Source organism: Ovis canadensis, chromosome 14, assembly GCF_042477335.2.
Source record: "Ovis canadensis isolate MfBH-ARS-UI-01 breed Bighorn chromosome 14, ARS-UI_OviCan_v2, whole genome shotgun sequence".
NCBI lineage: Eukaryota > Metazoa > Chordata > Mammalia > Artiodactyla > Bovidae > Ovis > Ovis canadensis.
Window position 1 is genome coordinate 78,066,105 of NC_091258.1, and position 22,804 is coordinate 78,088,908.

At 45.8% G+C, this 22,804-nt stretch overlaps 1 protein-coding gene and 1 long non-coding RNA gene across 2 annotated transcripts in view; one reads left to right on the top strand and one right to left on the bottom strand.

The window, feature by feature from the left end:
- Positions 1 to 5,639: 5,639 nt before the first annotated feature.
- On the bottom strand, positions 5,640 to 8,458 carry LOC138419392 (uncharacterized). Its single transcript, XR_011248954.1, has 2 exons — positions 8,279 to 8,458; positions 5,640 to 6,446 (listed from the first exon to the last, which is right to left on the bottom strand). It is a non-coding gene; the product is annotated as an uncharacterized lncRNA (long non-coding RNA).
- A 321-nt stretch (positions 8,459 to 8,779) lies between these two features.
- LOC138419651 (zinc finger protein 850-like) overlaps positions 8,780 to 22,804 on the top strand; it is a 33,155-nt gene continuing 19,130 nt past the window's right edge. Inside the window, 6 exon segments of the mRNA XM_069552494.1 lie at positions 8,780 to 8,863; positions 10,754 to 10,839; positions 11,914 to 12,040; positions 12,280 to 12,375; positions 18,955 to 20,103; positions 22,517 to 22,534. Of these exon segments, the coding sequence (XP_069408595.1) occupies positions 8,851 to 8,863; positions 10,754 to 10,839; positions 11,914 to 12,040; positions 12,280 to 12,375; positions 18,955 to 20,103; positions 22,517 to 22,534 (1,489 nt within the window). The 5' untranslated portion in view covers positions 8,780 to 8,850.

Consider the following 22,804-nt stretch of genomic DNA (forward strand, 5'->3'; position numbering starts at 1 on the left):
CCTATATATAGAAAAGTAAAAGGAACACAATCCACAAAAACTAGTTGGTTTTGTGTTTTAATTTTGAAATTCTGACTGTACCTAACCTCTGGCTTTCTGAAACAGTGCAAACATGCAAGTTAAGACATATCAGTAAATGTTCAGGTTTTTGCAGCCTTTTCCACATTTCACAGATGTATGAAGAATCTTGAATGCCCATAAAGATGTATGGGCATCTTTACCCTGAAGAAAATAGGTGATAACATTTTTTTGTTTTCAACCACTACCTTTTAAGCTTCTGTTGGCAGAACCCGCTACAAAGCTTGCGTCAAAATTTACTGTGACCTGCATAAAAAACAAGTTTATCATTTTCAAATCAATAATCAGCAAACATGCCTGCCTAGCATATTAAATCCAATGGCGTTCTAACATGTATACTATCATGTAAGAATTGAATCGCCAGTCTATGTCTGACGCAGGGTGCAGCATGCTTGGGGCTGGTGCATGGGGATGACCCAGAGAGATGTTGTGGGGAGGGAGGTGGGAGGGGGGTTCATGTTTGGGAACGCATGTAAGAATTAAAGATTTTAAAATTTAAAAAATAAAAAAACTAATAAAAAAAATAAATTTAATGGCGTATTCTAAGTACATGATCTTGAGTATTAGAGTACAGAACCCGAGACAGAGGACCCATTTAGTTTGCTCTCATTGTCACAATGAAGATATATTTATTTTTTCATGGATTAATACTGGAGCAAATTTAACTCTGTACTCTATTTTGAGTTAAATTTTATAACAAGTGTGAGGTCAAAGTTCTTTTGTTGCTGTGGATGTCCAATGGCGCCAGCATTATTGAAAATGCTATGGTGCCTCCAATAAATTGCTTGTGCACCCGAACACAATTTTAAAATGGGCAAAGGATATGGACAGACATCTCTCCAAAGAATATAAACAGAAAGTCCACAAGCACTCAAAAAGATGCTCAAATCATCAGTCCTTGCTGCTGCTGCTAAGTCACTTCAGTCGTGTCCGACTCTGTGCAGCCCACCAGGCTCCCCCATCCCTGGGATTCTCCAGGCAAGAACACTGGAGTGGGTTGCCATTTCCTTCTCCAATGCATGAAAGTGAAAAGTAAAAGTGAAGTTACTCAGTCGTGTCCGACCCTCAGCGACCCCATGGACTGCAGCCCACCAGGCTCCTCCATCCATGGGAGTTTCCAGGCAAGAGTACTGGAGTGGGGTGCCATTGCCTTCTCCGCATCAGTCCTTAGGGAAATGTAAATCAAAACCATAATGACTTGCCATTTCACACCCACAAAAATGGCTAGGATCGAAAAGTCAGACAACAAAGTGTTGGTGAGGATGTGGAGACACTGAACTTTCATACATTGGCGGTGGGAATTTAAAATGAAGTAGCTGCCTTGGAGAAACATTCCAGACATTTCTTAAAAAGCTACAGTTACTACATGACCCAGCAACTGCAGTCGTAGACGTATATATACCTAAGAAAAATGAAAACACACATCCACGCAAAAACTAGTACACAAATGCTTCATAACAGCCATTAATAACAGTTCACTAATAATAATGATGGTTGGAACATCATTACTCATGATGGCCAGCGTGGAAACAACCCAAATGCCCTTATTATTCAGTCATCAACTGTAATAAAAGCAGTGACATACTGACACCGAGCTACAACGGTGAGCTGTTGGGAGCCAGCGTGAGGAACTCCGCCCATGGCAAAGGTCATGAGGAAGGAGGCTTGGCATACGCAAAGGCGTGATCAAGCCTCAGGAAACCCCCTGTTCCCGAGCATCTACCCCCAAAACCAGAGTACTTTACGGGGAGCTCTCCCCCATAACCATTTCTCTCAGAGAAGGAGTTAACTTGCAGCTCCAGTTAATAAAAATTCCTGGGCGTGACAAGAGTGTTTCAACTTAGGAACTCTGGAGGTTCTCTGGCCTGCCTGATCAGGCTCGTCCGGCCGCATGTGATGGTTTACAGCCTCCCAACAGTGAGAGGCATGGGATGTTTTAAAACTTTCTAAATACAGACTCTTTTGAGAAGTTAGAAAATTATTAGTATAGTATAGTGGGTTGATTAGGAATTATATTGGTGAAGGGTTTTTTCTTCATTTGTCCTGCCAATAATTACTGCTAATTCCCTGCCCTGGGTGTGACAAGGATGTCTCAGGTCAAACCTCTCTATTGACAGACTAGCTTGTGTGACAACCTCTCAACCATAAGCAGCACAGAGAGTTTGGAGTATTAGCGTAGGGCTTTTTTCATTGATGAGTCAATGATTGCCATCAGGCCTCCATATCCTTAGGCACCTGGGAATATATTAATCAATGTATTTGAAATATAGAAAAGGAAATATAGTAGTTTTTTGATGTTAGCAATACTAGACTTTTTGAGTTAATGAATTTTTTCTTTTGTTATAGATCACTGTACTTTGTTATAAATCACTATACTATGTAAAAATGTAACTTTATCACTATCTTAAGACAAAATAGATCTTAAGGGGAACATTGGTGAAGGGTTTACATTTGTTGAGCCAATATTTGCTCCTAAATCTCCATATTCCTGCCCTTATAATGAATATAACTAGCATATAGGAGAAATAAGTATTAACCTTTAAGATTAATCATGTTAAACCTTAGGTTAAGTAAATCCCTTTCTTGACTGTAACTCACTACACCCTCACCCTATAGGAATGCAACTTTATTTGGAGGGTGGCATCTGATTTAAGAAAAAAAATCACCCCTGGAAAAATAAGTTTTCTGGTTAACTGACCGATATCAGAAAGGGCCATAAAATGTCAGCAGACCTCATGGCCAGAAGATGATGAAACTCATAAGACCTTTGTATAATTTTATATGAAGCACCTGATTGTAACAAGGGTCAGGTCTGCTGACCCCCGCGTGACTCTGTATTCATCCCTATGCATAACAAAAAGGTATATAAACAAACCTGAAAAATAAAGAAATTGGATCAGTTCCTGGAAAGACTGATTCCCCCGTGTCGTTTCTTTCTCGCTCCCCGTTTTCCTGGCTGAATTCCCATCTGAAATGTGGGTACTCACCAAGCCTGCTAATTCTGCCTGGGCTTCTGAGATTGGATCGGGGAGGCCTCAGTGCCTCCTCTGCTTTGGAAGAATGGAAAGATGCCTGTGGCCTACGTAGGTGGTGACTGGGATTCCATGTAACCCAGTTATTGAGCCTCTTTTCTCCACTAATTCTCCTACTACACTATCTGTTTCTAATCTCCCTCTATATCTGTAATTAAATAAGTTTTTTCCAGGACGCTGATTCCGTCCCCACCTTCGAATTACCCTGGATCCACCGGGGCTGGACCCCGGCAGTGAGCCTTGAAAACATTCCACTATGTGAAAAGCCAGGCACAAAAGACTACGCGTTGTAGGAGCACATTTGATATGAAATATCCAGAATAGGCAAAAATTTCAGAGAAAGTGAATCAGTGGTTGTTTGGGCTGAGGGCAGGAAATGAAGAATGAGCTCGGACATCAGGCTTTCTTCTTTGGTGATGAAAACGTTTCAAGTTTAGATCGTGCTGATAGTTACACAACCCTGTGAATATGCTGAAAGACCTCCAAAGAAGAAGAGCTTCCCTGGTGGCTCAGACACTAAAGAACCTGTCTGCAATGTGGAGACTCGGGTTCGATCCCTGGGTCAGGAAGATCCCCTGGAGAAGGAAATGATGACCCACTCCAGTATTGCTGCCTGGTAAACTCCATGGACAGAGGGTGGTGGGCTACAGCCCATGGGGTCACAAGAATCAGACATGACTAACACGTTAGCCACTGAAGAACAAAAGGGAGCGGACCCTGAGAGTAGGGCTCCCGCAGAGCCTCGGTTCTCGCATTCGTCCTTTGCTCCTCCCCCTCCTTCATACACAACATTTAAGGGGGCACAAAACACAAAACAGAACCAGAAACCAAAATACATGACACAACGATGAAATGTTTTTAAACGTAAAGATCAACGTAAAAAGTTCATTATGAGCAAAACATCAAAACCTTAGAGACAGGATCTGGCTGCTTTATTAAACCAAGAAGTGACTGGGCGCAGCAAGACTGAACTTCACACCTTGAGAACCTACAGTCCAGAAGACAGTTGCAGATTGGAAGCATCTGGTTAGCAGCGATCACTCTAAAGTGACTGTTTTTGTTTTTGCAGCCAGTTATCTGTGAGGAGATAAACCTGAGACTACAAAGATATCCTGTTCATTATCAGTCTTCAGCAACAGCTTTAGAATCAGAATCTCTGCCAGAATCAACTGCTGCCACGAGGGCTGAAAGGCATCTTATAGCTCCATCTTTGCTTCTACATTCACTAGTTGAAAGTCTTAAGTTCTTTCTCTTCTCATTCAGTCATCATTTATTTTAGTATGAATATATGAAATACGTTCATTTATACTGCTACTCTGGAGAAGGCAATGGCACCCCCCTCCAGTCCTCTCGCCTGGAAAATCCCATGGATGGAGGAGCCTGGTGGGCTGCAGTCCATTAGGTTGCTAAGAGTCGGACACGACTGAGCGACTTCACTTTGACTTTTCACTTTCCTGCATTGGAGAAGGCAATGGCAACCCGCTCCAGTGTGCTTGCCTGGAGAATCCCAGGGACGGGGGAGCCTGGTGGGCTGCCGTCTATGGGGTCGCACAGAGTCGGACACGACTGAAGCGACTTAGCAGCAGCAGCCTACTGTTATTCTAGTTATACTGACGCTCAGATTGTCCCAGTTATGCCCACAAAAGCCCTCCTCAAACTGAATCCTGGAGAATATGCTTCAAAGAGCTTCAACAAATATCTACATCCCTGTGATCACCACGTCAATCAAGGTATGCAAGGTTTCTATCATCCCCCAGATCCCCCTGCCGTTCCTTTTCCAGCTTTCCCTGAACCTGTGGGCCAGAGCAACCACCGATCTTTCTGTCCCTGCAGCTTTGCACATGCTGGAATCGCCCTTTAAATGGATATATGCACAGCTTAACTTAAGAACTCAGGAGACGCCCGCGCGTACTTCCGGAGCTCTCTCTCCGAGTACCTCCCTCCCATCCCTTCCTTCCTCTTCCACACTCCGCTCAGCAATTGCCAGTTACTTGAGTTTCCCCCCCTCTGCTGTTCGTCTCACTTCAGGAAATCTGGTGTGCTCTGCTTGCGTCCCTCCTTCCTGCACTGTCTGCAACAGGCCTCCAGGGAGAAAGCCGTTGCTGCTTAGGAAGTCATTTATTCTCCCCTCTCTCAGGGGCCAAAGTCTCGCATTACAGGTGTCCAGTATCTGAAGACTTATTTCCTACATATTATCTAGTTTTCCATTTGTATATAAGGAGGGATGGCAAGTTTTGTACTATAACACCACTGCACTTGTGGGCAGGGTATCACTGTGATATTTTTTGAGCATCTCCCTACTTTTGGGCATAAGAAGATTTTCCATTCTCATTTTGTACTTTCCCTGCCATCATCCTGGAATCAGACATCACCCCAATAAGCTTTGGTTCCTTTTTATTAGAGAATGATATTTAGAGACCAAGGTCTGCTTATTGCCACTGAGGCATCATTTCTTCCACGCTCCTTCACCAAATAGAGAAGTGGAAAATTATACAAACACACACTTAAAAAAGAAAAGAGTAAGACTAATTAATTCAAATGAACTTTTATTTTAGAAGTTTTTGATTTACAGAAAAACTGCAAAGATCGTACAGAAGGTTCCCACATACTCTGCACCCAGTTACTGAACCAACACTGATGCATTAGTATTAAAGTCCACACTTTCTCTCTCCCACTTTTTATCTAATGTCCTTTGGTTTTTCCAGGATCTCACTCAGGATACGTTATTTTTAGCAGTTGTGTCTCATCAGGCTCCTTTTAGTTGTGATGGTTTCTCAGACTTTCCTTGTTTACAATGACCGTCACCCCACTTTTGTGGAGTTCAGGGCAGACATTTTGTCGAATGTCCAAGGACTGCCATTTGTCTGCCACGCTGTCATTAAAATGAGGCTCTGTTTTGGGAGGAAGATCGTAAAGTCCAAGCGCCATTTCCACAGCATCTTATCGCGAGTGCCTGGTCTCAGCGTGCCGTCACTATGGGTTTACACTGATCTCAGTGAGCTGCGCAAACATATTTTTAATCACGAGTGCACACCAACTCAACATCATGGGGTGGTTCTTTATCTTCTATTATCCTTTATTTATATCTCTCTTTTCCCACAGTAGAACACTGGCCACCAACAAATCAATGCATTTATTCAGTTGCTCGATTCTAAGGACGCCAATGCTGGGAACGATTAAGGGCCGGAGGAGAAGGTGACGACAGAGGATGAGGTGGTCGGTGGCATCACTGACTCCACGGACATGAGTTTGAGCAAACTCCGGGAGACAGTGAAGGTCAGGGAAGCCTGGCATGCTTCAGTCCTTGGGGTCGCAGGGTCAGGCGTGACTTGGCAACTGAGCGACAACAATATGCTCATCAAACAGTTTCCAAATCACGATACCAAAGCTATTAGGAGAAACAGTCCGCTAGATTGAGTTCAGAGGCTGCATTTTTTGGCTTTTGGTTTTTTACTTAGGAATGTTAGCTCCTTATCTGAGACTCATAAAGTAAAACTTCTGTCGTTTGTGTTTCGCCTTTGCTTACGGTGTATTCTGCCTTACAGAAGTGCTTTAGCTTTCTGTTCTCAAGGGCAGCGGCCTTTTATTACACCTGGATTTTTAAGTCAGAAAGTCTTTCCATACATCCAGGTCATAATGGAATTCACCTCTGTACATGTCTGCTATTTGTATGGTTTAAATTAGAACTCAAGCCAATGTGGGGTTTATTCTTTTGCATTATGTGAGGTATTAATTATATTTTTTTTCCAACTGACTCTTCAGTTAATCCACAAGCTTTTTTATTAAAACATCCATTTTTATTCCAATGATTTGCCACATTTATGTATAGCAGATTTCTCTCTGCACTTGATATTTCTGGACAGTCTAGTCTCTCCCACCTAACAATTCATGAACTGATACCATGCAGTAGTTACAATTATTGACCCTTTTTAGAATGTTTAATATCTGGTCATGTTAGCATACATTATAGCTTTCCTTTCTCAGAATATTCTTAGTCATTTTTGCAAGTTTACTTTTTACTCTGAGTTTTAGTATCAACTTGTCTATTTCCAATGGAGAAACAGTACTGGTATTTTTATTGGGTTTAAATTACATTTTGAAACTAACTTAGAGAAAAGCATTCTTCAGATGTGCAACAACGTGAATATGCACAGATCTCAGAAAAAACGTTTCAAGAAGGCAGATGCAAGAGGACGTGTTCTAAGACAACTCAAGAGACAAGGGCGCTGGACTGGGTCTGGCTCACAAGTGTATCACCCTGGACAGAAACGCTTTCCTCATTCACAGGCCAGGTTTAACAGGGTCTGAGCAGATCCAAAACACTGGACTTCCCACCATATCAGAACAGGCTGTCCCAGCCAGGATGGGCAAAGTTCAGGGCTTCTCACGCTTTCACAAACCGAAGTTGAACTACCTGTAGCTAGAGATCTAAGCCGAGAAATATCATCTCATAACAGAAAACTCTTTGACATCTCCTTCAAAACCTTTTTGCTGATTCTGTATTTTCCTTCATAATCTGCAAGTATTTCAGCATTTTTTTGACATAAATGTTTTAAAATTGTTTAGTCCCTGAGTCGTGTCCGACTCTCTGCGACCACATGGAGTACAGCCCACCAAGTTTCTCCATCCATGGGATTCTCCAGGCAAGAATACTTGAGCGCGTTGCCATTTCCTTCTCCAGGGGATCTCCTACACAGGGATCGAATCCGCGTCTCCTGTCCGGCAGGCCCATCTTTACCACTGAGCCACCAGGCCAAGAAGCGCCAAAGACTCGGACGCTGGGAAAGATTGAGGGCAGGACAGGCGACGGCAGGATGGCTGGATGGCATCACTGACTCGATGGACAGGATTTGAGGTAAGTCCGGGAGATAGTGAAGGACAGGGAAGCCTGGAGTGTTTGGGGTCGCAAAGAGTCGGACACGACTGAGCGACAACAACTACGTTTTTAAAATTAGTTACCAAATGAACTCTCGGGCTTTTTCCTCCCTCCAAGCCTTCCAGTAAAATGGCTGTCCCACGGCGACGGTGACTTAATAATGGGATTTTTTCCACATACCAATTTTACACACACAAACATGTTCCCGGCGTTTAACGGTCCCAGTCACATACTCAACGACCGGGTCAGAGCCGAACACAGCTCACGCGGGGACGGCCACGCCCACACTCACCTGCATCAGGGAGACAGCCGCGCGCGGAGAGCGCGCGCGATGCCCAGCTACTCACCCGGCGACCCACGAAACCCACAGGCTCCTTCGGATCCCAGACGGTTTCCCACGCACCGACCTACGCGCGAGCCCCGCCCCCTCGCAGCCGCGCGGACCGCAGCCGTGTTCCTCGGGGCCAGCCGTGAGGACCGGAGACTACGTTTCCCAGAAGACACTGCGGGGCCTGTCCAACCGCGACGCAGCCTCGGCAGAGCTTTGTGCGTCTGCGCCATCTTCCGGCTCCTGAGTCCCCGGGTACGGACGAGGAAGCGCACCCGGGGCTGCGGGGGCGCGGCCGCGGGGGCACCTGGACCAGAGGAGCTGGCAGGTGAGGGGCTCGGAGCTTACCAGGAGCCCCGGGGTCTGCGCCGGACTGGGCGCTGCGGCCGGGCGGGTCACGGGCCTGGAGAGAACCGGAACGTCTCGTTTGGCCGTCGGTCTGCGGCTTTCTGGGCTCCGGACTACACTCCCCATCGGCCCTCGCGGCGCGCCCTGCTGTCGCCCCCTGTTGCCGTCAGGGCTCATAGCCCGGGTCCATGGACCCCTTAGGTGGGTGTGCCTGTCGGGGGTCCCGGCGCCCAGAAAGTGCTTGCTTATGGATGTTTTGCATCTTTCTTATGCATCCCTATAAAAATCTGGGGTGAAGTGTTGTCTCATGAGACTTTCAGAGTTGGAAGCCCCCTGAAAATTTGGAACCTAATTTACAAGCAGCGACTTGGAAACATTTTAGAGGATCTTGTTCAAAATTTGCCCAACCATTGGGGCTCAGCTTGTGGCTCAGCTGGTAAAGAGTCCGCCTGCAATGCGGGAGACATGGGTTTCGATCCCTGGGTTGGGAAGATCCCCGGAGGTGGGAAAGGCAACCCCCTCCAGTATTCTGGCCTGGAGAACTCCATGGACTGTATAGTCCATGGAGTCCCAAAGAGTTGGACACAACTGAGCGACTTTCACTTCCATGGTACATTCATGGGAAGATGGCTGAGTAAATCACGGGCCACCCCTGTAATGAAATAGTTACAGCGAATACAAATAATGCTTTAAAGAAAGTTGTCATAAGGAAAACGTCCTTATACATGATATTAAGGAACAGTGGGCTTCCCCGATAGCTCAGGGGTAAAGAATCCACCTGCAATGTGGGAGACACGGGTTCGATCCTGGTGGGGGAAGATTCCCCTGGAGAAGGAAATGGCAACCCACTCCAGTATTCTTGCCTGGAGAATCCCATGGACAGAGGGGCCTGGTGGGCTACAGTCCATGGGTTGCAAGAGTCGTATGCTAGTTAGTGACTAAACAAAATCATTATTCCGTTTACACATTAAGAATTAAGTATTTGTTACATGTTGGGCAATGTCCTAAGCTCTTTTATAAAATACTACTGTTTTACTGATGAACTCAGGAAGTGGTTAGATGGCATCATTCTTAATACTTGGATGTTTTCCATTCCAGTTTAGTTTTTTTGGAGGGGGGAGGGGGGCAGTGTTAGCCTGCCTGTCAGTAGGTGGGTGGGTTTGACTTCTATTGCTGAATGTTGCTGCTGCTAAGTCGCTTCAGTCGTGTCTGACTCTGTGAGACCCTATAGACGGCAGCCCACCAGGCTCCCCCGTCCCTGAGATTCTCCAGGCAAGAATACTGGAGCGGGTTGCCATTTCCTTCTCCAATGCATGAAAGTGAAAAGTGAAAGTGAAGTCGCTCAGTCGTGTCAGACTCTTAGCGACCCCATGGACTGCAGCCCACCAGGCTCCTCCGCCCATGGGATTTTCCAGGCCAGAGCACTGGAGGGGGGTGCCATTGAAGGGATCCAGTTGCAAATATATCTGTGGGTTGATGTTGTCTCACGTGACTTTAGATAGTTGCTTGACATCCATTATATGATTCAACCACTCGCCTACTTGTGAACTGTTATGTACTAATCTTGATTCTGTTTTTCAGCAAATACTGTGCCCAAAGCTTTGCTCATTTACATCTCTGTGCAGAGGCTTATTTATGGTGGAGTACTGGGGCTGCCCCATCTAATTTGCCCACTGCAAACATCTGTTGACTCAAGGCAGGGTCTGCAAAATGGTGCCTGCCAAACATTAGGTAGGGCTGTAGGGTTCTTTATTAATTGGAAAGTTAGGTTAAGAGCCAGGGAGACCACTGAAGGTGTTACAGTGTGGGCACGAGAGTATTAAACGGTTTGGCTCTGGGAAGGTTTCACTGAGCAGATAAGGCAGGCTGTGCACCCTGGCCCTAGGACAGCCTTCCTTGTCCCAGGGACCCGATTCTGTCGCTGGACCAGGTCTGTGCATCCCCACCTCAGATTGCATCAGTGCCAAGGTGGAGCTGGGAAAGGCTCCCTGTAATTGAGGAGTAGGGAGGAGGGGTGGGCACTGTCGCTGTGCAGTTTCTGGGAGCTGTGAGGCAAGCCTGGCCTCTCATGATTGCTCTTTCCCCGCTCAGGTCTATCTCAGGACTCTGCCCTTCCCCAAGAGGCAAACCAAGAGGAGGACGCAGCAGCCCATGAAATCCTGACAGTCATGTCCCTCGTGAGTTTTCAAATCATGTAAATATTTGTTTTCCTTATCCGGAAGTTTCCCACCTGGGTTCCATCCAAGAATCTGCTTCTCAGAGGCTCCCTCCCCCTTGGCCCCATCCACGCTGACCAGTGCCGACGTGGATTCATTCTGTATAGCATTCTATGTCTCCTGATGGCTTGGTGTTCTGCTGGGAGGCCAGAGGGAGAAGAAATCCATTTCCTTATATAAAATGAGAACATCCCTTACAAGAACTGAGATTTGATGAAATGGAGATGAATACTGATGAGAGATCACACACACAAAATCAGGGGAGTTGGTATTGGTTGGGCTCAATTTCAGTGTGGGGTCACCATCTCCTGTACTGACAGTTGGGTGTGTAACTGAAGTTTATCTGGGCATCTATGAGATTAAAGATAAAACGCTTGGCTTCCTAGGTGGCTCAGTGGTAAAGAGTCCACCTGCCAATGCAGGAGACACGGGTTCCATCCCTGGGTCAGGAAGATTCCCCTGGAGGAGGAAATGGCAAACCACGCCTGAAAAAGTTGCGGACAGTTTTTTCTTGCCTGAAAAAGTCCATGGACAGAGGAGCCTGGGGGGCTGCAGTCCATGGGGTCACAAAGAGTCAGACACGACTGAGCGTGCACAAGATATTAAGTATTTCTTTTACTAAAATATTTTGAGGAAAGACTACCCAAAAGTTGTTGGGTTCTGTTCCTGTTACTCCATAGAGTACAGATGAGAGGCCTCACGCGGAGAGTTTATCGCGTGCCAAGCGCAGGGTGGGCACTATGCTCGACTGCACTGTCCTAACCGGGAAGACTCGATTTGGCTGGATTCAGTTTTCCTCTGAGACCCGAGTACACGAGCGTTGGTTTGTGGTAAAAAGGAAAGCTCAAGAATACTTGAACCTCTCTTTCACCTGTGCTCATCTTTGCCTGTCACCTGGCACGTCAGGTGCCCCCAGCCCCAGCCTTATTTTCACCAGGACACCCCATTCCTGCAGAGACCTCCTCCTTCACCTCTCATCTCATGGAGGAATGTTTCCTTGAAATATGCTTATAGCATTCCTGCCTGTTCTTCCAGGGGTCAGACTTATTCAGGGATGTGGCCGTAGTCTTCTCCCAAGAAGAATGGGAACAGCTGGCACCCACTCAGAGGGATTTGTACAGAGACGTGATGTTGGAGACCTATAGCAACCTGGTCTCACTGGGTAAGGCGGTGCGGTCTGTTACTTTGGAGGTTACCCGGGGCCACATGGGTTCCTTGTCAATGTCGAGGGTCTTTTGAGTGGTTAAAGGGCAGCTGCTTGGCCTGAGGCTGCGTCTGTCCCCACCTGCCTGTGACTCTTCTATTCCTTGGGCTTTCTTGCCTGTCCTGCTTGTTGACCCTGGATCTGAATTCTGAGGCCCCACAGCATAACTGGCTGGCATGTTTTTCCGTTACGTCCAGGTCTTGCCATTTCCAAACCTGATGTGATCTCCTTCCTGGAGCAAGGCAAAGAGCCCTGGACGGTGGAGGAAGTGGCGACAGGAGGCCTGTGCCCAGGTGAGTGAGGCGTGTGTGGGAGGAGAGAACGCAGTGTGGTTGACTGCCCAGCGGGCTGACGAGGCGGCAGGCACTTTGAGTTGGAGCTCACCTTCAGCACAAGCTGGAGCACCCGGGCTCGGACCTGGGCCTCTGCTGCGTATGTCTGTTCCCCAAGGCCTTCTCCAGGACCGCACGATACGCACCGTTCACAGCTGTGCTGGCTGAGGAGCCACTGGCCACACGTGGCCGTGGAGATTTAAATTCACTATAAGTAGATACATTTTTTTTTTGGCTATGCCTCCAGGCTTGTGGAACCTTCGGGCCCCAACTAGATGTCGCAGCCAGGCCCTCGGCAGTGAAAGCGTGGAGGTCCCAACACTGGGCCACCGGGGAATTCCCTACAGTTATGTCCATTTCCAAATTCAGCACCTCACTTGCACCTGACACGTTCCAGATGTCCAGTAGCTACTTTGTGGCTAGTGGCTACTCTACTGGACAGTGCAGATACAGAATGTTTCCATCACCGGATAAAGTTCTTTATCACGAATGACTGCCTTCAGCTTCAGCTTCTCGCTTGAACTCGATACCTGTATCCTGTCAGCCCCACTTGGACGTCCACCGGACACCTGGAGCTGACGTCCCAAAGGGAGTCCTTGGCCGTTCCTGACAGGGGTGCCCCTCCCCGTTTCTTCTGCACATCAGTGCCAGGGGACTCGACCCGACTTGCTTAAGTCAAAAACTGCCGAAGCATCCCTGACTTTTCCCTCTCACACACGTATCCAGTCTGCCAGCAGGCCCTGTTAGCGCTACCTCGGAGTAGACCCAGAATCTAAGCACGTCTCACCAACAAGCAACACTGCCGCCTCCTGCTTGCCCCACCACTTGGAGCTGCGGCGGCCCCTCCCCCCACGCTGCGTCCGCTCTTGTCCACCGCCGGGCGGTCTGCACACGGCAGCCAGAGTGTGAGTGCATGCTGTGTGCACATTTCCTGATGTCAGACAGTACTGTTACACGTGTGTGTCTGTGTGTGGCTCTGTGTGTGCGGGTGTGTGCGTGCGCGCCTGTGTGTGTGTATTCGTCCGTGCTCAGTCGTGACCGGCTCTTTGCAGCCCCATGCGCTAGAGCCCGCCGGGCTCCTCTGGCCTGGGATTCTCCAGGCAAGAATACTGGAGTGGGCTGCCATTCCCTACCCCAGAGCTTTTCCTGACCCAAGGCTCGGGCCCACATCTGTGTCTCCTGCACTGGGAGGCGGATTCTCTACCCCTGTGCCACCTGGGAAGTCCTCAGTCTTCAGCGAGGGTGTGTTACATCTCTGCTCACAGCTTGCCCGTGGCTTCCTGTCTCACTCAAGAGACAAGCCCGAATCTATGCCATGGCCTAGAAGGCTCTATGTCTATACTGACTGTAGCCATCAGCCATTTGTGCTGTGGCTTTTAACTACAACTTTTAACTAAGATGAAAGGTAACACTCCATGTCACAGCTGCCCACGCCACACTTCAGGTGCTGAGCAGCCGCGAGCAGCTGGGGGCTGCCCTAGGGGACAGTGCCAAATAGGCCGCTTTCAGCATCCCCGCGACTTCTGTCGGCCTGAGGTGCTCTCTGTAATCTGCCGCCTGCCTCCGCCCTGACTCCATCTCGCACCGCCCCACGCTGCTTGCTCCGTTCCAGCCACACCAGCCTCTCTTGCTGTTCCATTCACATAGAGTTTGGCAGGTGTCTTCCAAGGTCCCGACAGGCCGTCTTCCAGGTCTTGCCAGCTATCTGGTCTGTGTCACAGCTACTCAGCTCTGCGGTAGGGGCACGAGAGCGGACGGTGCGAGTCCACCCATGCCGGCTTCGACGCATCAAGCGTATCCCAGTTTTGAGGCTTTGTCCCCAGCTCTCCTTTGCCTGCGGTGCTCCTGCTCTGGATGGGGGTTTGTCAGCCTCAGCGGTGGGATAATTCTTCGTTGGGGAGCTAGTTGAGGCGGGAGGACGGGATGTCATTCTATGCACGGCAGGATGCTTAGCAGCCTCCCTGGCCTCCCCTCGGTTGTAAAGCCAAAAATGTCTCCAGACATTACCAGATGTTCCCGAGGGGGTGTATGTGCGGGCGTGGGTGTGTGTGTACGTGGTGGATGTGTGGGCGTGGGTGTGTGTGTGCGTGGTGTATGTGCGGGCGTGGGTGTGTGTGTGCGTGGTGTATGTGCGGGCGTGGGTGTGTGTGTGCGTGGTGGATGTGCGGGCTTGGGTGTGTGTGTGCGTGGTGTATGTGTGGATGTGGGTGTGTGTGTGCGTGGTGTATGTGCGGGCGTGGGTGTGTGTGTGCGTGGTGTATGTGCGGGCTTGGGTGTGTGTGTACGCATTCATGTGCGCACAAATCTTCCCTGGTGAGACTCAAAGCCATCGTGTGACACGGGAGCAAAATCATGTCCAGAAACAGTTTCTGCGACATACAGTGTACTCTAAAAGAATTTGAAATGGGACGTTATGCGGCAGCATGACCCCTGGGCGTGAGTGAGGTCAGGTGTGGGATGAGCATGGGGAGAGGGGGCACACGCCTAACACGCTCAGGCTCCGGGAATTAGGGCACGGGCGTCGGGGAGGCTGTTATTCCGCCTACCACACCAAGAGCGCCCGAGGCCGGATTTTTGCTTTCTCATCTGAGTTTTGACAGAGTGTGTGTGAGGTGCTCAGTTTGTTTATTCCTCCGTCCTGTGGGTTTGTGTCATATTTAAAGAGAACTTCACCCTTTCAAAAGGTTAGGAGTCTGCTGTGATTTTTTTCTAGCTTATTTACGATGAACTTTACTATCCGTATTGAATTTTCCTACCGTGAGATGTGATGTCACGTTACTGTCCAGATTATCCAGTTGTTCAAGCGGCATTTATCAGTTTCTCTCCCCTTCACTACTGTATAAAGCCAGCTTTGCCATCTGCTTTATCATCTGCGTATCGGAATCTATTTTTGGACTTTCTCTTGTAGCCCATTAATCTCTAACCATGTGTCTATACCATTACTGTTTTAATTTATTAAGTTTAAATGTATTATATATCTGGTATTAGCCCCTCTTCATTCTTGTTTTTCAGAATTTTCCTGGCTGTTCTCATTTACGTTTCTATCTAAACCCTAGAATCAGAATATTTGCTTTCAAAAAAATCATGCATTTTTTTTCCTTACTGTAATCACTGTAAATTTATAGATTAAGAGAAAACTGATTTTATCCTATTGAAGAACATGACAGGCTTTTCCCTTCCTTTATGACCATATCTGATGAAGATTTTCACATTTTCTTCCTCGATTTTGTATGTCTTATTACATTTATTCCTAGGTAGTTTATATTTATTGCTGTTGAAAATGGCATAATCTATAATATGGATTAATACAGCATTCATCCATATTATACTCCAACTGGTTTATTTTCTAATATGACAAAAGCTGGTCAGATCTTCAGATGAATTTTGTAGCTGACCCAATTAATTGAATTTTCTCATTATTTATGACGGATTTTTATGAAACTCTTGAGCTTTCCAAGCATTTGATTATATATATATAATATAGATATATCTGCAAATGGTGATGTTTTTACATTTTTCTATCTTACAGGTTTTTTTCTCTTGCCTGACTAGGGTGCTGATTATGTAGTACCCCCAGAACAGTATTAAGAAGGGTTTTACATACTAATCTTGTTTTTGACTTTAACAGGAATATTTTTAGTAACTTTTATTAAGCATAATATCAGCCATAGGAATGATATAGAGATATTTTCTTCGCTTAAAGAAGCAGCTACTTTTTCATATTTTATTTTTTCCCTTTCAATCTATAAAATATGGATTACATGAATAGATTTGCTAATACCAAACTCTGAATACTGAATTTCATGCCTGTTGGCCATCTGTATGTGTTCTTTGGAGAAATGTCTATTCGAACCCTTTGCCCATTTTAAAATCAGGTTATTTTTTTATTGCGTTTTATTTCTTTATATTGTCTGTATATTACCCCTCTACAGATACATGGTTTGTAGATGCTTTGTCCCGTTCTGTAGGTTGCCTTTGCAGCCTGTTGATTTTTGTCTCTGGCGCACAGTTTTTAGGTCTGATGTTCCTGTTTGTCGGGTTTTGCTTCTGGCGCCTGCTCTTTCGGTACCATATCCAGAAAATCAGTCAGGTGCGGTGTCATGAAGCTTTTCCCTTGTTTTCTTCTAGGCGCTTCATATCTTAGGTGTAGGTCTTTAATCCATTTTGAGCTGTTTCATCTAATGTAAGGTTGGGGTCCCCCTTTCTTTTGCATGCGGATATCCAGTTTCCTCAGCCCTGTTTGTTGAAGAGCTTGTCTTTTCCTCAGGGTGTGGCCTTGGCACCCTTGTTAAAGATCGTTTGACCGTATGTATGAGTGTATTTCTGCTGTCCCCATTGTGTTCCACTGGGTAAATACCTTCCTTTATGGCAGATCCACAGTTTTGGTTACTGTAGCTCTTTTAACATGTTTTGAAGTTGGAAGTGAGAGAGGCCTCCAACTTTGTTCTTCCTTTTCAAGATTGTTTTGGCCATTCGGGATCCTTTAAGGTTCCATTTGAGGAAACCAACCAAAACAAAACCATAAAACTGTCCGTAAGCTTTTTAGACATGACCTCATTGGTTGTCAGAAACAGCATCTACTAATGCTAAATTAAAAAACTGCACCAGATCTTGTCAGGAAAATGTAAAAACAATACAGAGGACCGCACTATCATTTTTGCTATTTTGCAACTTTACAAGGAGAAGAGAAGCTGAAAGTTGGAAAATCAGGGCTCTCTTTGTAAAGTCACTTCACAGTATATGATTAGAGACAGCTTAATTTACATGAGTGCAGAAGCGTTCATGGAATAAACACTGTACTCTGCCATCACTCAACAAAACTAACCTGTGTTCAGCTGTCTTGACGGCATATGCAGCAGTTTGGAGGGAGGCGTGCTTTCAGTGGCATGTCCTTAGAGACAGCTGTTCTGGTTTTTTTTTCCCACATTGCCCAGAACACCAATAATGTGTGATCACTTTAATTCCTAAAACCAGACTTCCACTTGGGCATAGTTACATGATCCCAAACTCACTTCCTTCTGTCCACCAGGCTGGCTGTAATAGTCCACGGCCACTGCAGTCTTTCGGTTGCTCTTTATACGACGGTGGCCAGATGTTGCTGACCGCTGAGTAGATGGACCACGGATGCGTAGGTGGTCATTACAGTGGCAGTGTTTAGAATCTGCCTTCCCACAGCTCTTAGAGCACAGTGCAGAGACTCATGAAGAGCGCTTCCCTCTTGAACAATGAAACATGGTGTCTGATCTTGTCACATAGTCTTATAATTACAGCTTCGTGTGTATGCATACACTGTGGTTGTGGTACAGATTTCTGAGGCAACAGCAGCATCATTCCCACACGATTGATACTTCTTTTACAAACTTTTCATCTGTATTGTCAAAGTAATTGTTTATTCCAGTAGTTTTTGCTTAATAACTTCACACAAAAAACAAATGAATAGTGGTCTCTGATATGCTACCATAAGAAGCAGACATGCCCCCTACAAAGTCCTCTTTGGCCTCCTCATAAACTTCATGAACACATTCAAAAGCACCCGTTTACTTTCCCCATAGTCCCTGCATGAAGCTGCAGCCAATTCTTTATGAGCCGAATGGGACTGATTTCCATGATTGCAGTAACACAGGCCACTGCGGTGGAAATCACGTGCCAGGTACACGAATCAAGCTCAGCAACACCATTCAGCCCTTCCCTGCAGTTTGAATAACCAGCAAAGAATATGCTCTGGAAGAGGCCACCTCATTCAGTTTGGGCCTAATCGTCCAAACAAGGAACAAGGCTCTCCTTTTTCCCAGGTCACTTTTAGGCAACAGGAAAGTCCAGCAGAGACTGGTCCAGCTGACAGTAGCTGTAGCTGTGGTGTTCAGCTAAATGTCAGGGACAGAAAGCGCCACAGCAGAAGACCACAGCTGTGTCTTCCGCTGGACATGTGAAAACAGCCCTGCTGTACACCACGCCCTGTCACGCAGATGCACCATCGCATTCCTCTGGCCAGAGAAGTCTCTAGTCAACCCTCTCTATCGTTTTTAAATATCCACTTTATTGATGTACAATTTACAGCAAATTAAATGCCTGCATTTTAAGCATATTTTAATGACTATAGACAAAGGTATACACTTACATGACCACTAGCACAGACAAGATAAATTTTCATCACCCTGAAAATTTCCTTTGTGCTCCTTCCCACACAGTCGTTTGTACCCCCTGGCCACAAGCAACAAATGATTTGCTTTCTGTTACTCTTAGGTTTTTCTCTTCTAGGGTTTCACAGAAACATTCATTTTTTAAAACCATGGTTCAGCAGTGATTCTGCTCCACGTTAACATTTTAGAACTATTCTTAATGATTTCTCTGATTACCTCATTCACCTTGATTTATGGTATTTCCTCTTTCTCTGCTCTATTTGTCCATTTTCTAATTTCTTAATCACATTCAAGAGCGTACAGATATTATCTTGAGTCTCAACTTTCCAATGTTTACTATAGAAGTCCCTTTTTCTGTGAAAGGAAAAAACACACACATGCTTGTTTTGTTCTTTTTCAGTGCTGAAGTCCAGGTACGATACTAAGGTATTCTCTCCAAAGCGGCAGAGTTTCGAAGTACAGTCACCCCCGTGGGAGATAATGGAAAGCCTTACCAGCTACGGTCTTGAGTGCTCAAGATTCCAAGATGACTGGGAATGCAGAAGTCATTCTGACAGGGACGAGGGAAATCCCGATGGACATCTGAGTCAAATGATAGTCGAGAATGAAGAAATACCCACTTTTGACCAGCCAGCACCCCTTACTTTTTATCAGAAAATTCATACTGGAGAAAAACCCTATGGATATAATGAATGTACAAAAGACTTCTGGCAAGAGGACTTCCTTATTAATCATCAGGGGATTCAGACTAATGAGAAGCCCTATAAGTGCAAGGAATGTGGGAAGGCCTTTAAATACGGTTCACGACTAATTCAACATGAGAATATTCATTCTGGCAAGAAACCATATGAGTGTAAGGAATGTGGAAAGGCCTTCAATTCTGGTTCAAATTTCATACAACATCAGCGAGTTCATACTGGTGAGAAACCTTATGAATGTAAGGATTGTGCAAAGGCCTTCAGTCGAAGCTCACAGTTGATTGAACATCAACGAATTCATACTGGTGAGAAACCCTATCAGTGTAAGGAGTGTGGCAAGGCTTTCAATCGGATCTCACATCTTAAAGTGCATTATAGAATTCATACTGGCGAAAAACCCTATGCATGCAAGGAATGTGGGAAAGCCTTTAGTCATCGTTCTCAGCTGATTCAGCATCAGACTATTCACACTGGCAAGAAACTCTATGAGTGTGAAGAATGTGGGAAGGCCTTTAATCAAGGCTCAACTCTTACTCGACATCAGAGAATTCATACCGGTGAGAAACCCTATGAGTGTAAGGCATGTGGGAAGGCCTTTAGGGTGAGCTCACAACTTAAGCAGCATCAGAGAATTCACACAGGAGAGAAACCCTACCAATGTAAGGTATGTGGTAGGGCTTTCAAACGGGTCTCCCATCTTACTGTACATTACAGAATTCATACAGGTGAGAAGCCATATGAATGCAGGGAATGTGGGAAAGCCTTCAGCCACTGCTCACAACTGATTCAACATCGGGTAATTCATACTGAGGAAAAGCCCTATGAATATAAGGAACATGGGAGGACTTTAAGTCATGATTCAGCTACCATTCAACATCAGAGAATGCATGATATAGAAACACAAGTGAATTTAATAAATGTAGAAAAGCCTTCCATCAGCACTTACCCCTTATTAATCATCAGAGAATTTATGTTAGCAAGCAATCATATGAATGGCAAGAATGGGAAGAGTCCATTAGCTTAGGCTAATCACAACTTACTCTTTATATCTTGGAGAAAGACTTGAAGGATGTCATGCAAGTGAGAATTCCTTTATTCAGAGCTTTCTTTTATCCTGAGTAATAAAATTCATATTGAAGAAAAATTATATGGGTGCAACTTTTTTTAGACCATGATTGTCAAAGACAGATAGGTTGGAGGAAATTTTGTCTCTAACACATTCCAAAGTTACATTTTCTCACCACAGTGTAATAGTTTCAACAATAGCCAAAAGTGAGTTTTCTTGGAAATTTGAAAACAAAACACGCCAAATTACTCCTGGGTTAACAGGAAACTAAATCACGCAGTTAGCACCAGTGGTAATGAAAACAAAGAGAAGGAGAGTTTTACATGCCAAGAAATGTGGGGTGTGGCTGAAGCCACTCGGGAGTTTTTTATGCCTTTAAGTGCATGTAAACATGAAAACTGGAAAGATAGTACTCAAATATATTAAATGTACTATTTAAGAAGCCAGAAAAGAATACCAAATGCCCTGATGGTAGACAATAGGAAACAGGCAGAAAATGAGGAGATAGGAAGTAGCTGTCCTGCATTCTCTCCTGGGGCTTCCCTGGTGGCTCAGGGGTAAAGAATCCACCCGCCAATGCAGGAGCTGGAGGAGACTCCGGTTCCAGCCCTGAGTTGGGAAGATCTCCTGGAAGACGAAATAGCAACTGGCTCCAGGATTCTTGTCGGGATAATCCCATGGACGGAGGAGCCTGATGTGCTAACAGTCCATAGGGTCACAAAGAGTCGGAAACAACTGAGCCAACTCAGCACACATCCTACAATAATCTCAGTTTTTATTTCTCTCTGATCCAAGGGAAATTAAGTTTAGGAGACTGTTTCTTAATTTTCAGGTGGTTTGTTTGGATTATCTTTTATAACTTGTCACAGACAGAACAGGTTGGTTGCCTACCTAGCAGCCATACCCAATTCCCATTCTGTTGGTAGCATCTGTGTCTTGTCTTAGACTCTGAAGATGTCAGATGCCAATTTTCAGCCTCCTTTGTAGCTCAAGATGGCCCATTCGTTCCAGTGTATGGCCAGTATATTCTAGGGATCTACAGGGTCTTCAGGGAAAGATCGTCCTCATTCAGAAGAGACAGATATATTAGGAAGACTCCCTCTTTCATTTCTTGCTTTTAAACATTTTTCTCTGAGAACCTGATGCCTGGAGCTGTTACAGTCATCTTGGAACCATGAGCAGAAAAGAGAGGACCTCAAAGAGGCTGACCCAGGACCCTAACAACACGGAGTTACACGGCCAATTTGAAACTGTCTGTTTGATGCTTTTGTTATATAAGAAAAATAAATCTTTATTGCTTAACTTACTCTCAATCGAATATTTTGTAAACTTGCAGCTGAAAGCATTCTAAATGACCAGCTGCAAATTTTACTTTATTATGATTGGTAAAAGTGGCCTGCAAGTATCTACTCTTTTGAGTCACTTACTAGGAACCCTCCCTTGGTTTTTGTCTCAGAGCGATTATTCATACGTGTGAAAGTCAACGTTCCACTCAGCCCGGGGCTGGATCAGAGCTCGTTGTGGGTGGCGGGGAGGGTATTTGGCGGTTCGGGGGAGGTGAGGGATGAGCAAGTCTTAGCTCTTCTGCCTCGACACTACCTTTCTCAGCAACCATGGCAGTGGGGCCCGTGTCCAGCCCCAAACGGATCCCAGCCTTCTTGAAGATTCTTGACATAGGATCCATAGACCCCAGAGACCATTTATGGCTGTGGGCAATTTTGAATGTTTTTTTAATTTGCATTTTCCCTAGGAAGATTGTAATTGTGTGGATTATCCACGATATCTGAGTCTTCCCCAAAATATTGACAAAGAAAACCAATACTGGATAGAATCTAAAGTTTCTCAAGGCACATTTTACCCAGGAATTATTGCCACAGGGCCAGAGGCCTTTGTCCAAAACTGGGCTCCATTCCAAATATAACAAGTGGGAATTTGTAGTCAAAGAGCAAGGTGGGGAATCACTGGATGTGCAGTTAACAAAGACAAGTCATCGAAGATAAGAGGGAGAATCTGGCTAAATGGACTTCATAGGATTCTTGCTGAAGGCCGTCGAGAGTGAAAAGATGTTAAGGGTTGGGGTAGGAGTGGGGAGTCTTGATAAACTGACCCAGCAGAATTCTTGTCAAACTGGACTCAATGGGTTAGGAACAGAACCCGAGATTGGAGCCTTGAGGGCCTGGAGAAGCCTAGCTAGTTAGTTCAAGGAGAAGGTCTCTGTGTGTTTAGAGAAAGACTGTTACTGACTGACATCGAGATAAATAGATCTGATAGAGCTGTATGCAGACACAGATATCTCCATCTCTGTATGTGTAGATAGCCCCCAACTCAGGATGGTCCAGTTTAGGATTTTTTTTCACTTTACAGTGGCTTGAATGCAATATTCTTCAAGAGATGGGAATATCAGACCACCTTACCTGGCTTCCCTGGTGGCTCAGATGGTAAAGCGTCTGCCTGCAATGCGGGAGACCAGGGTTCGATCCCTGGGT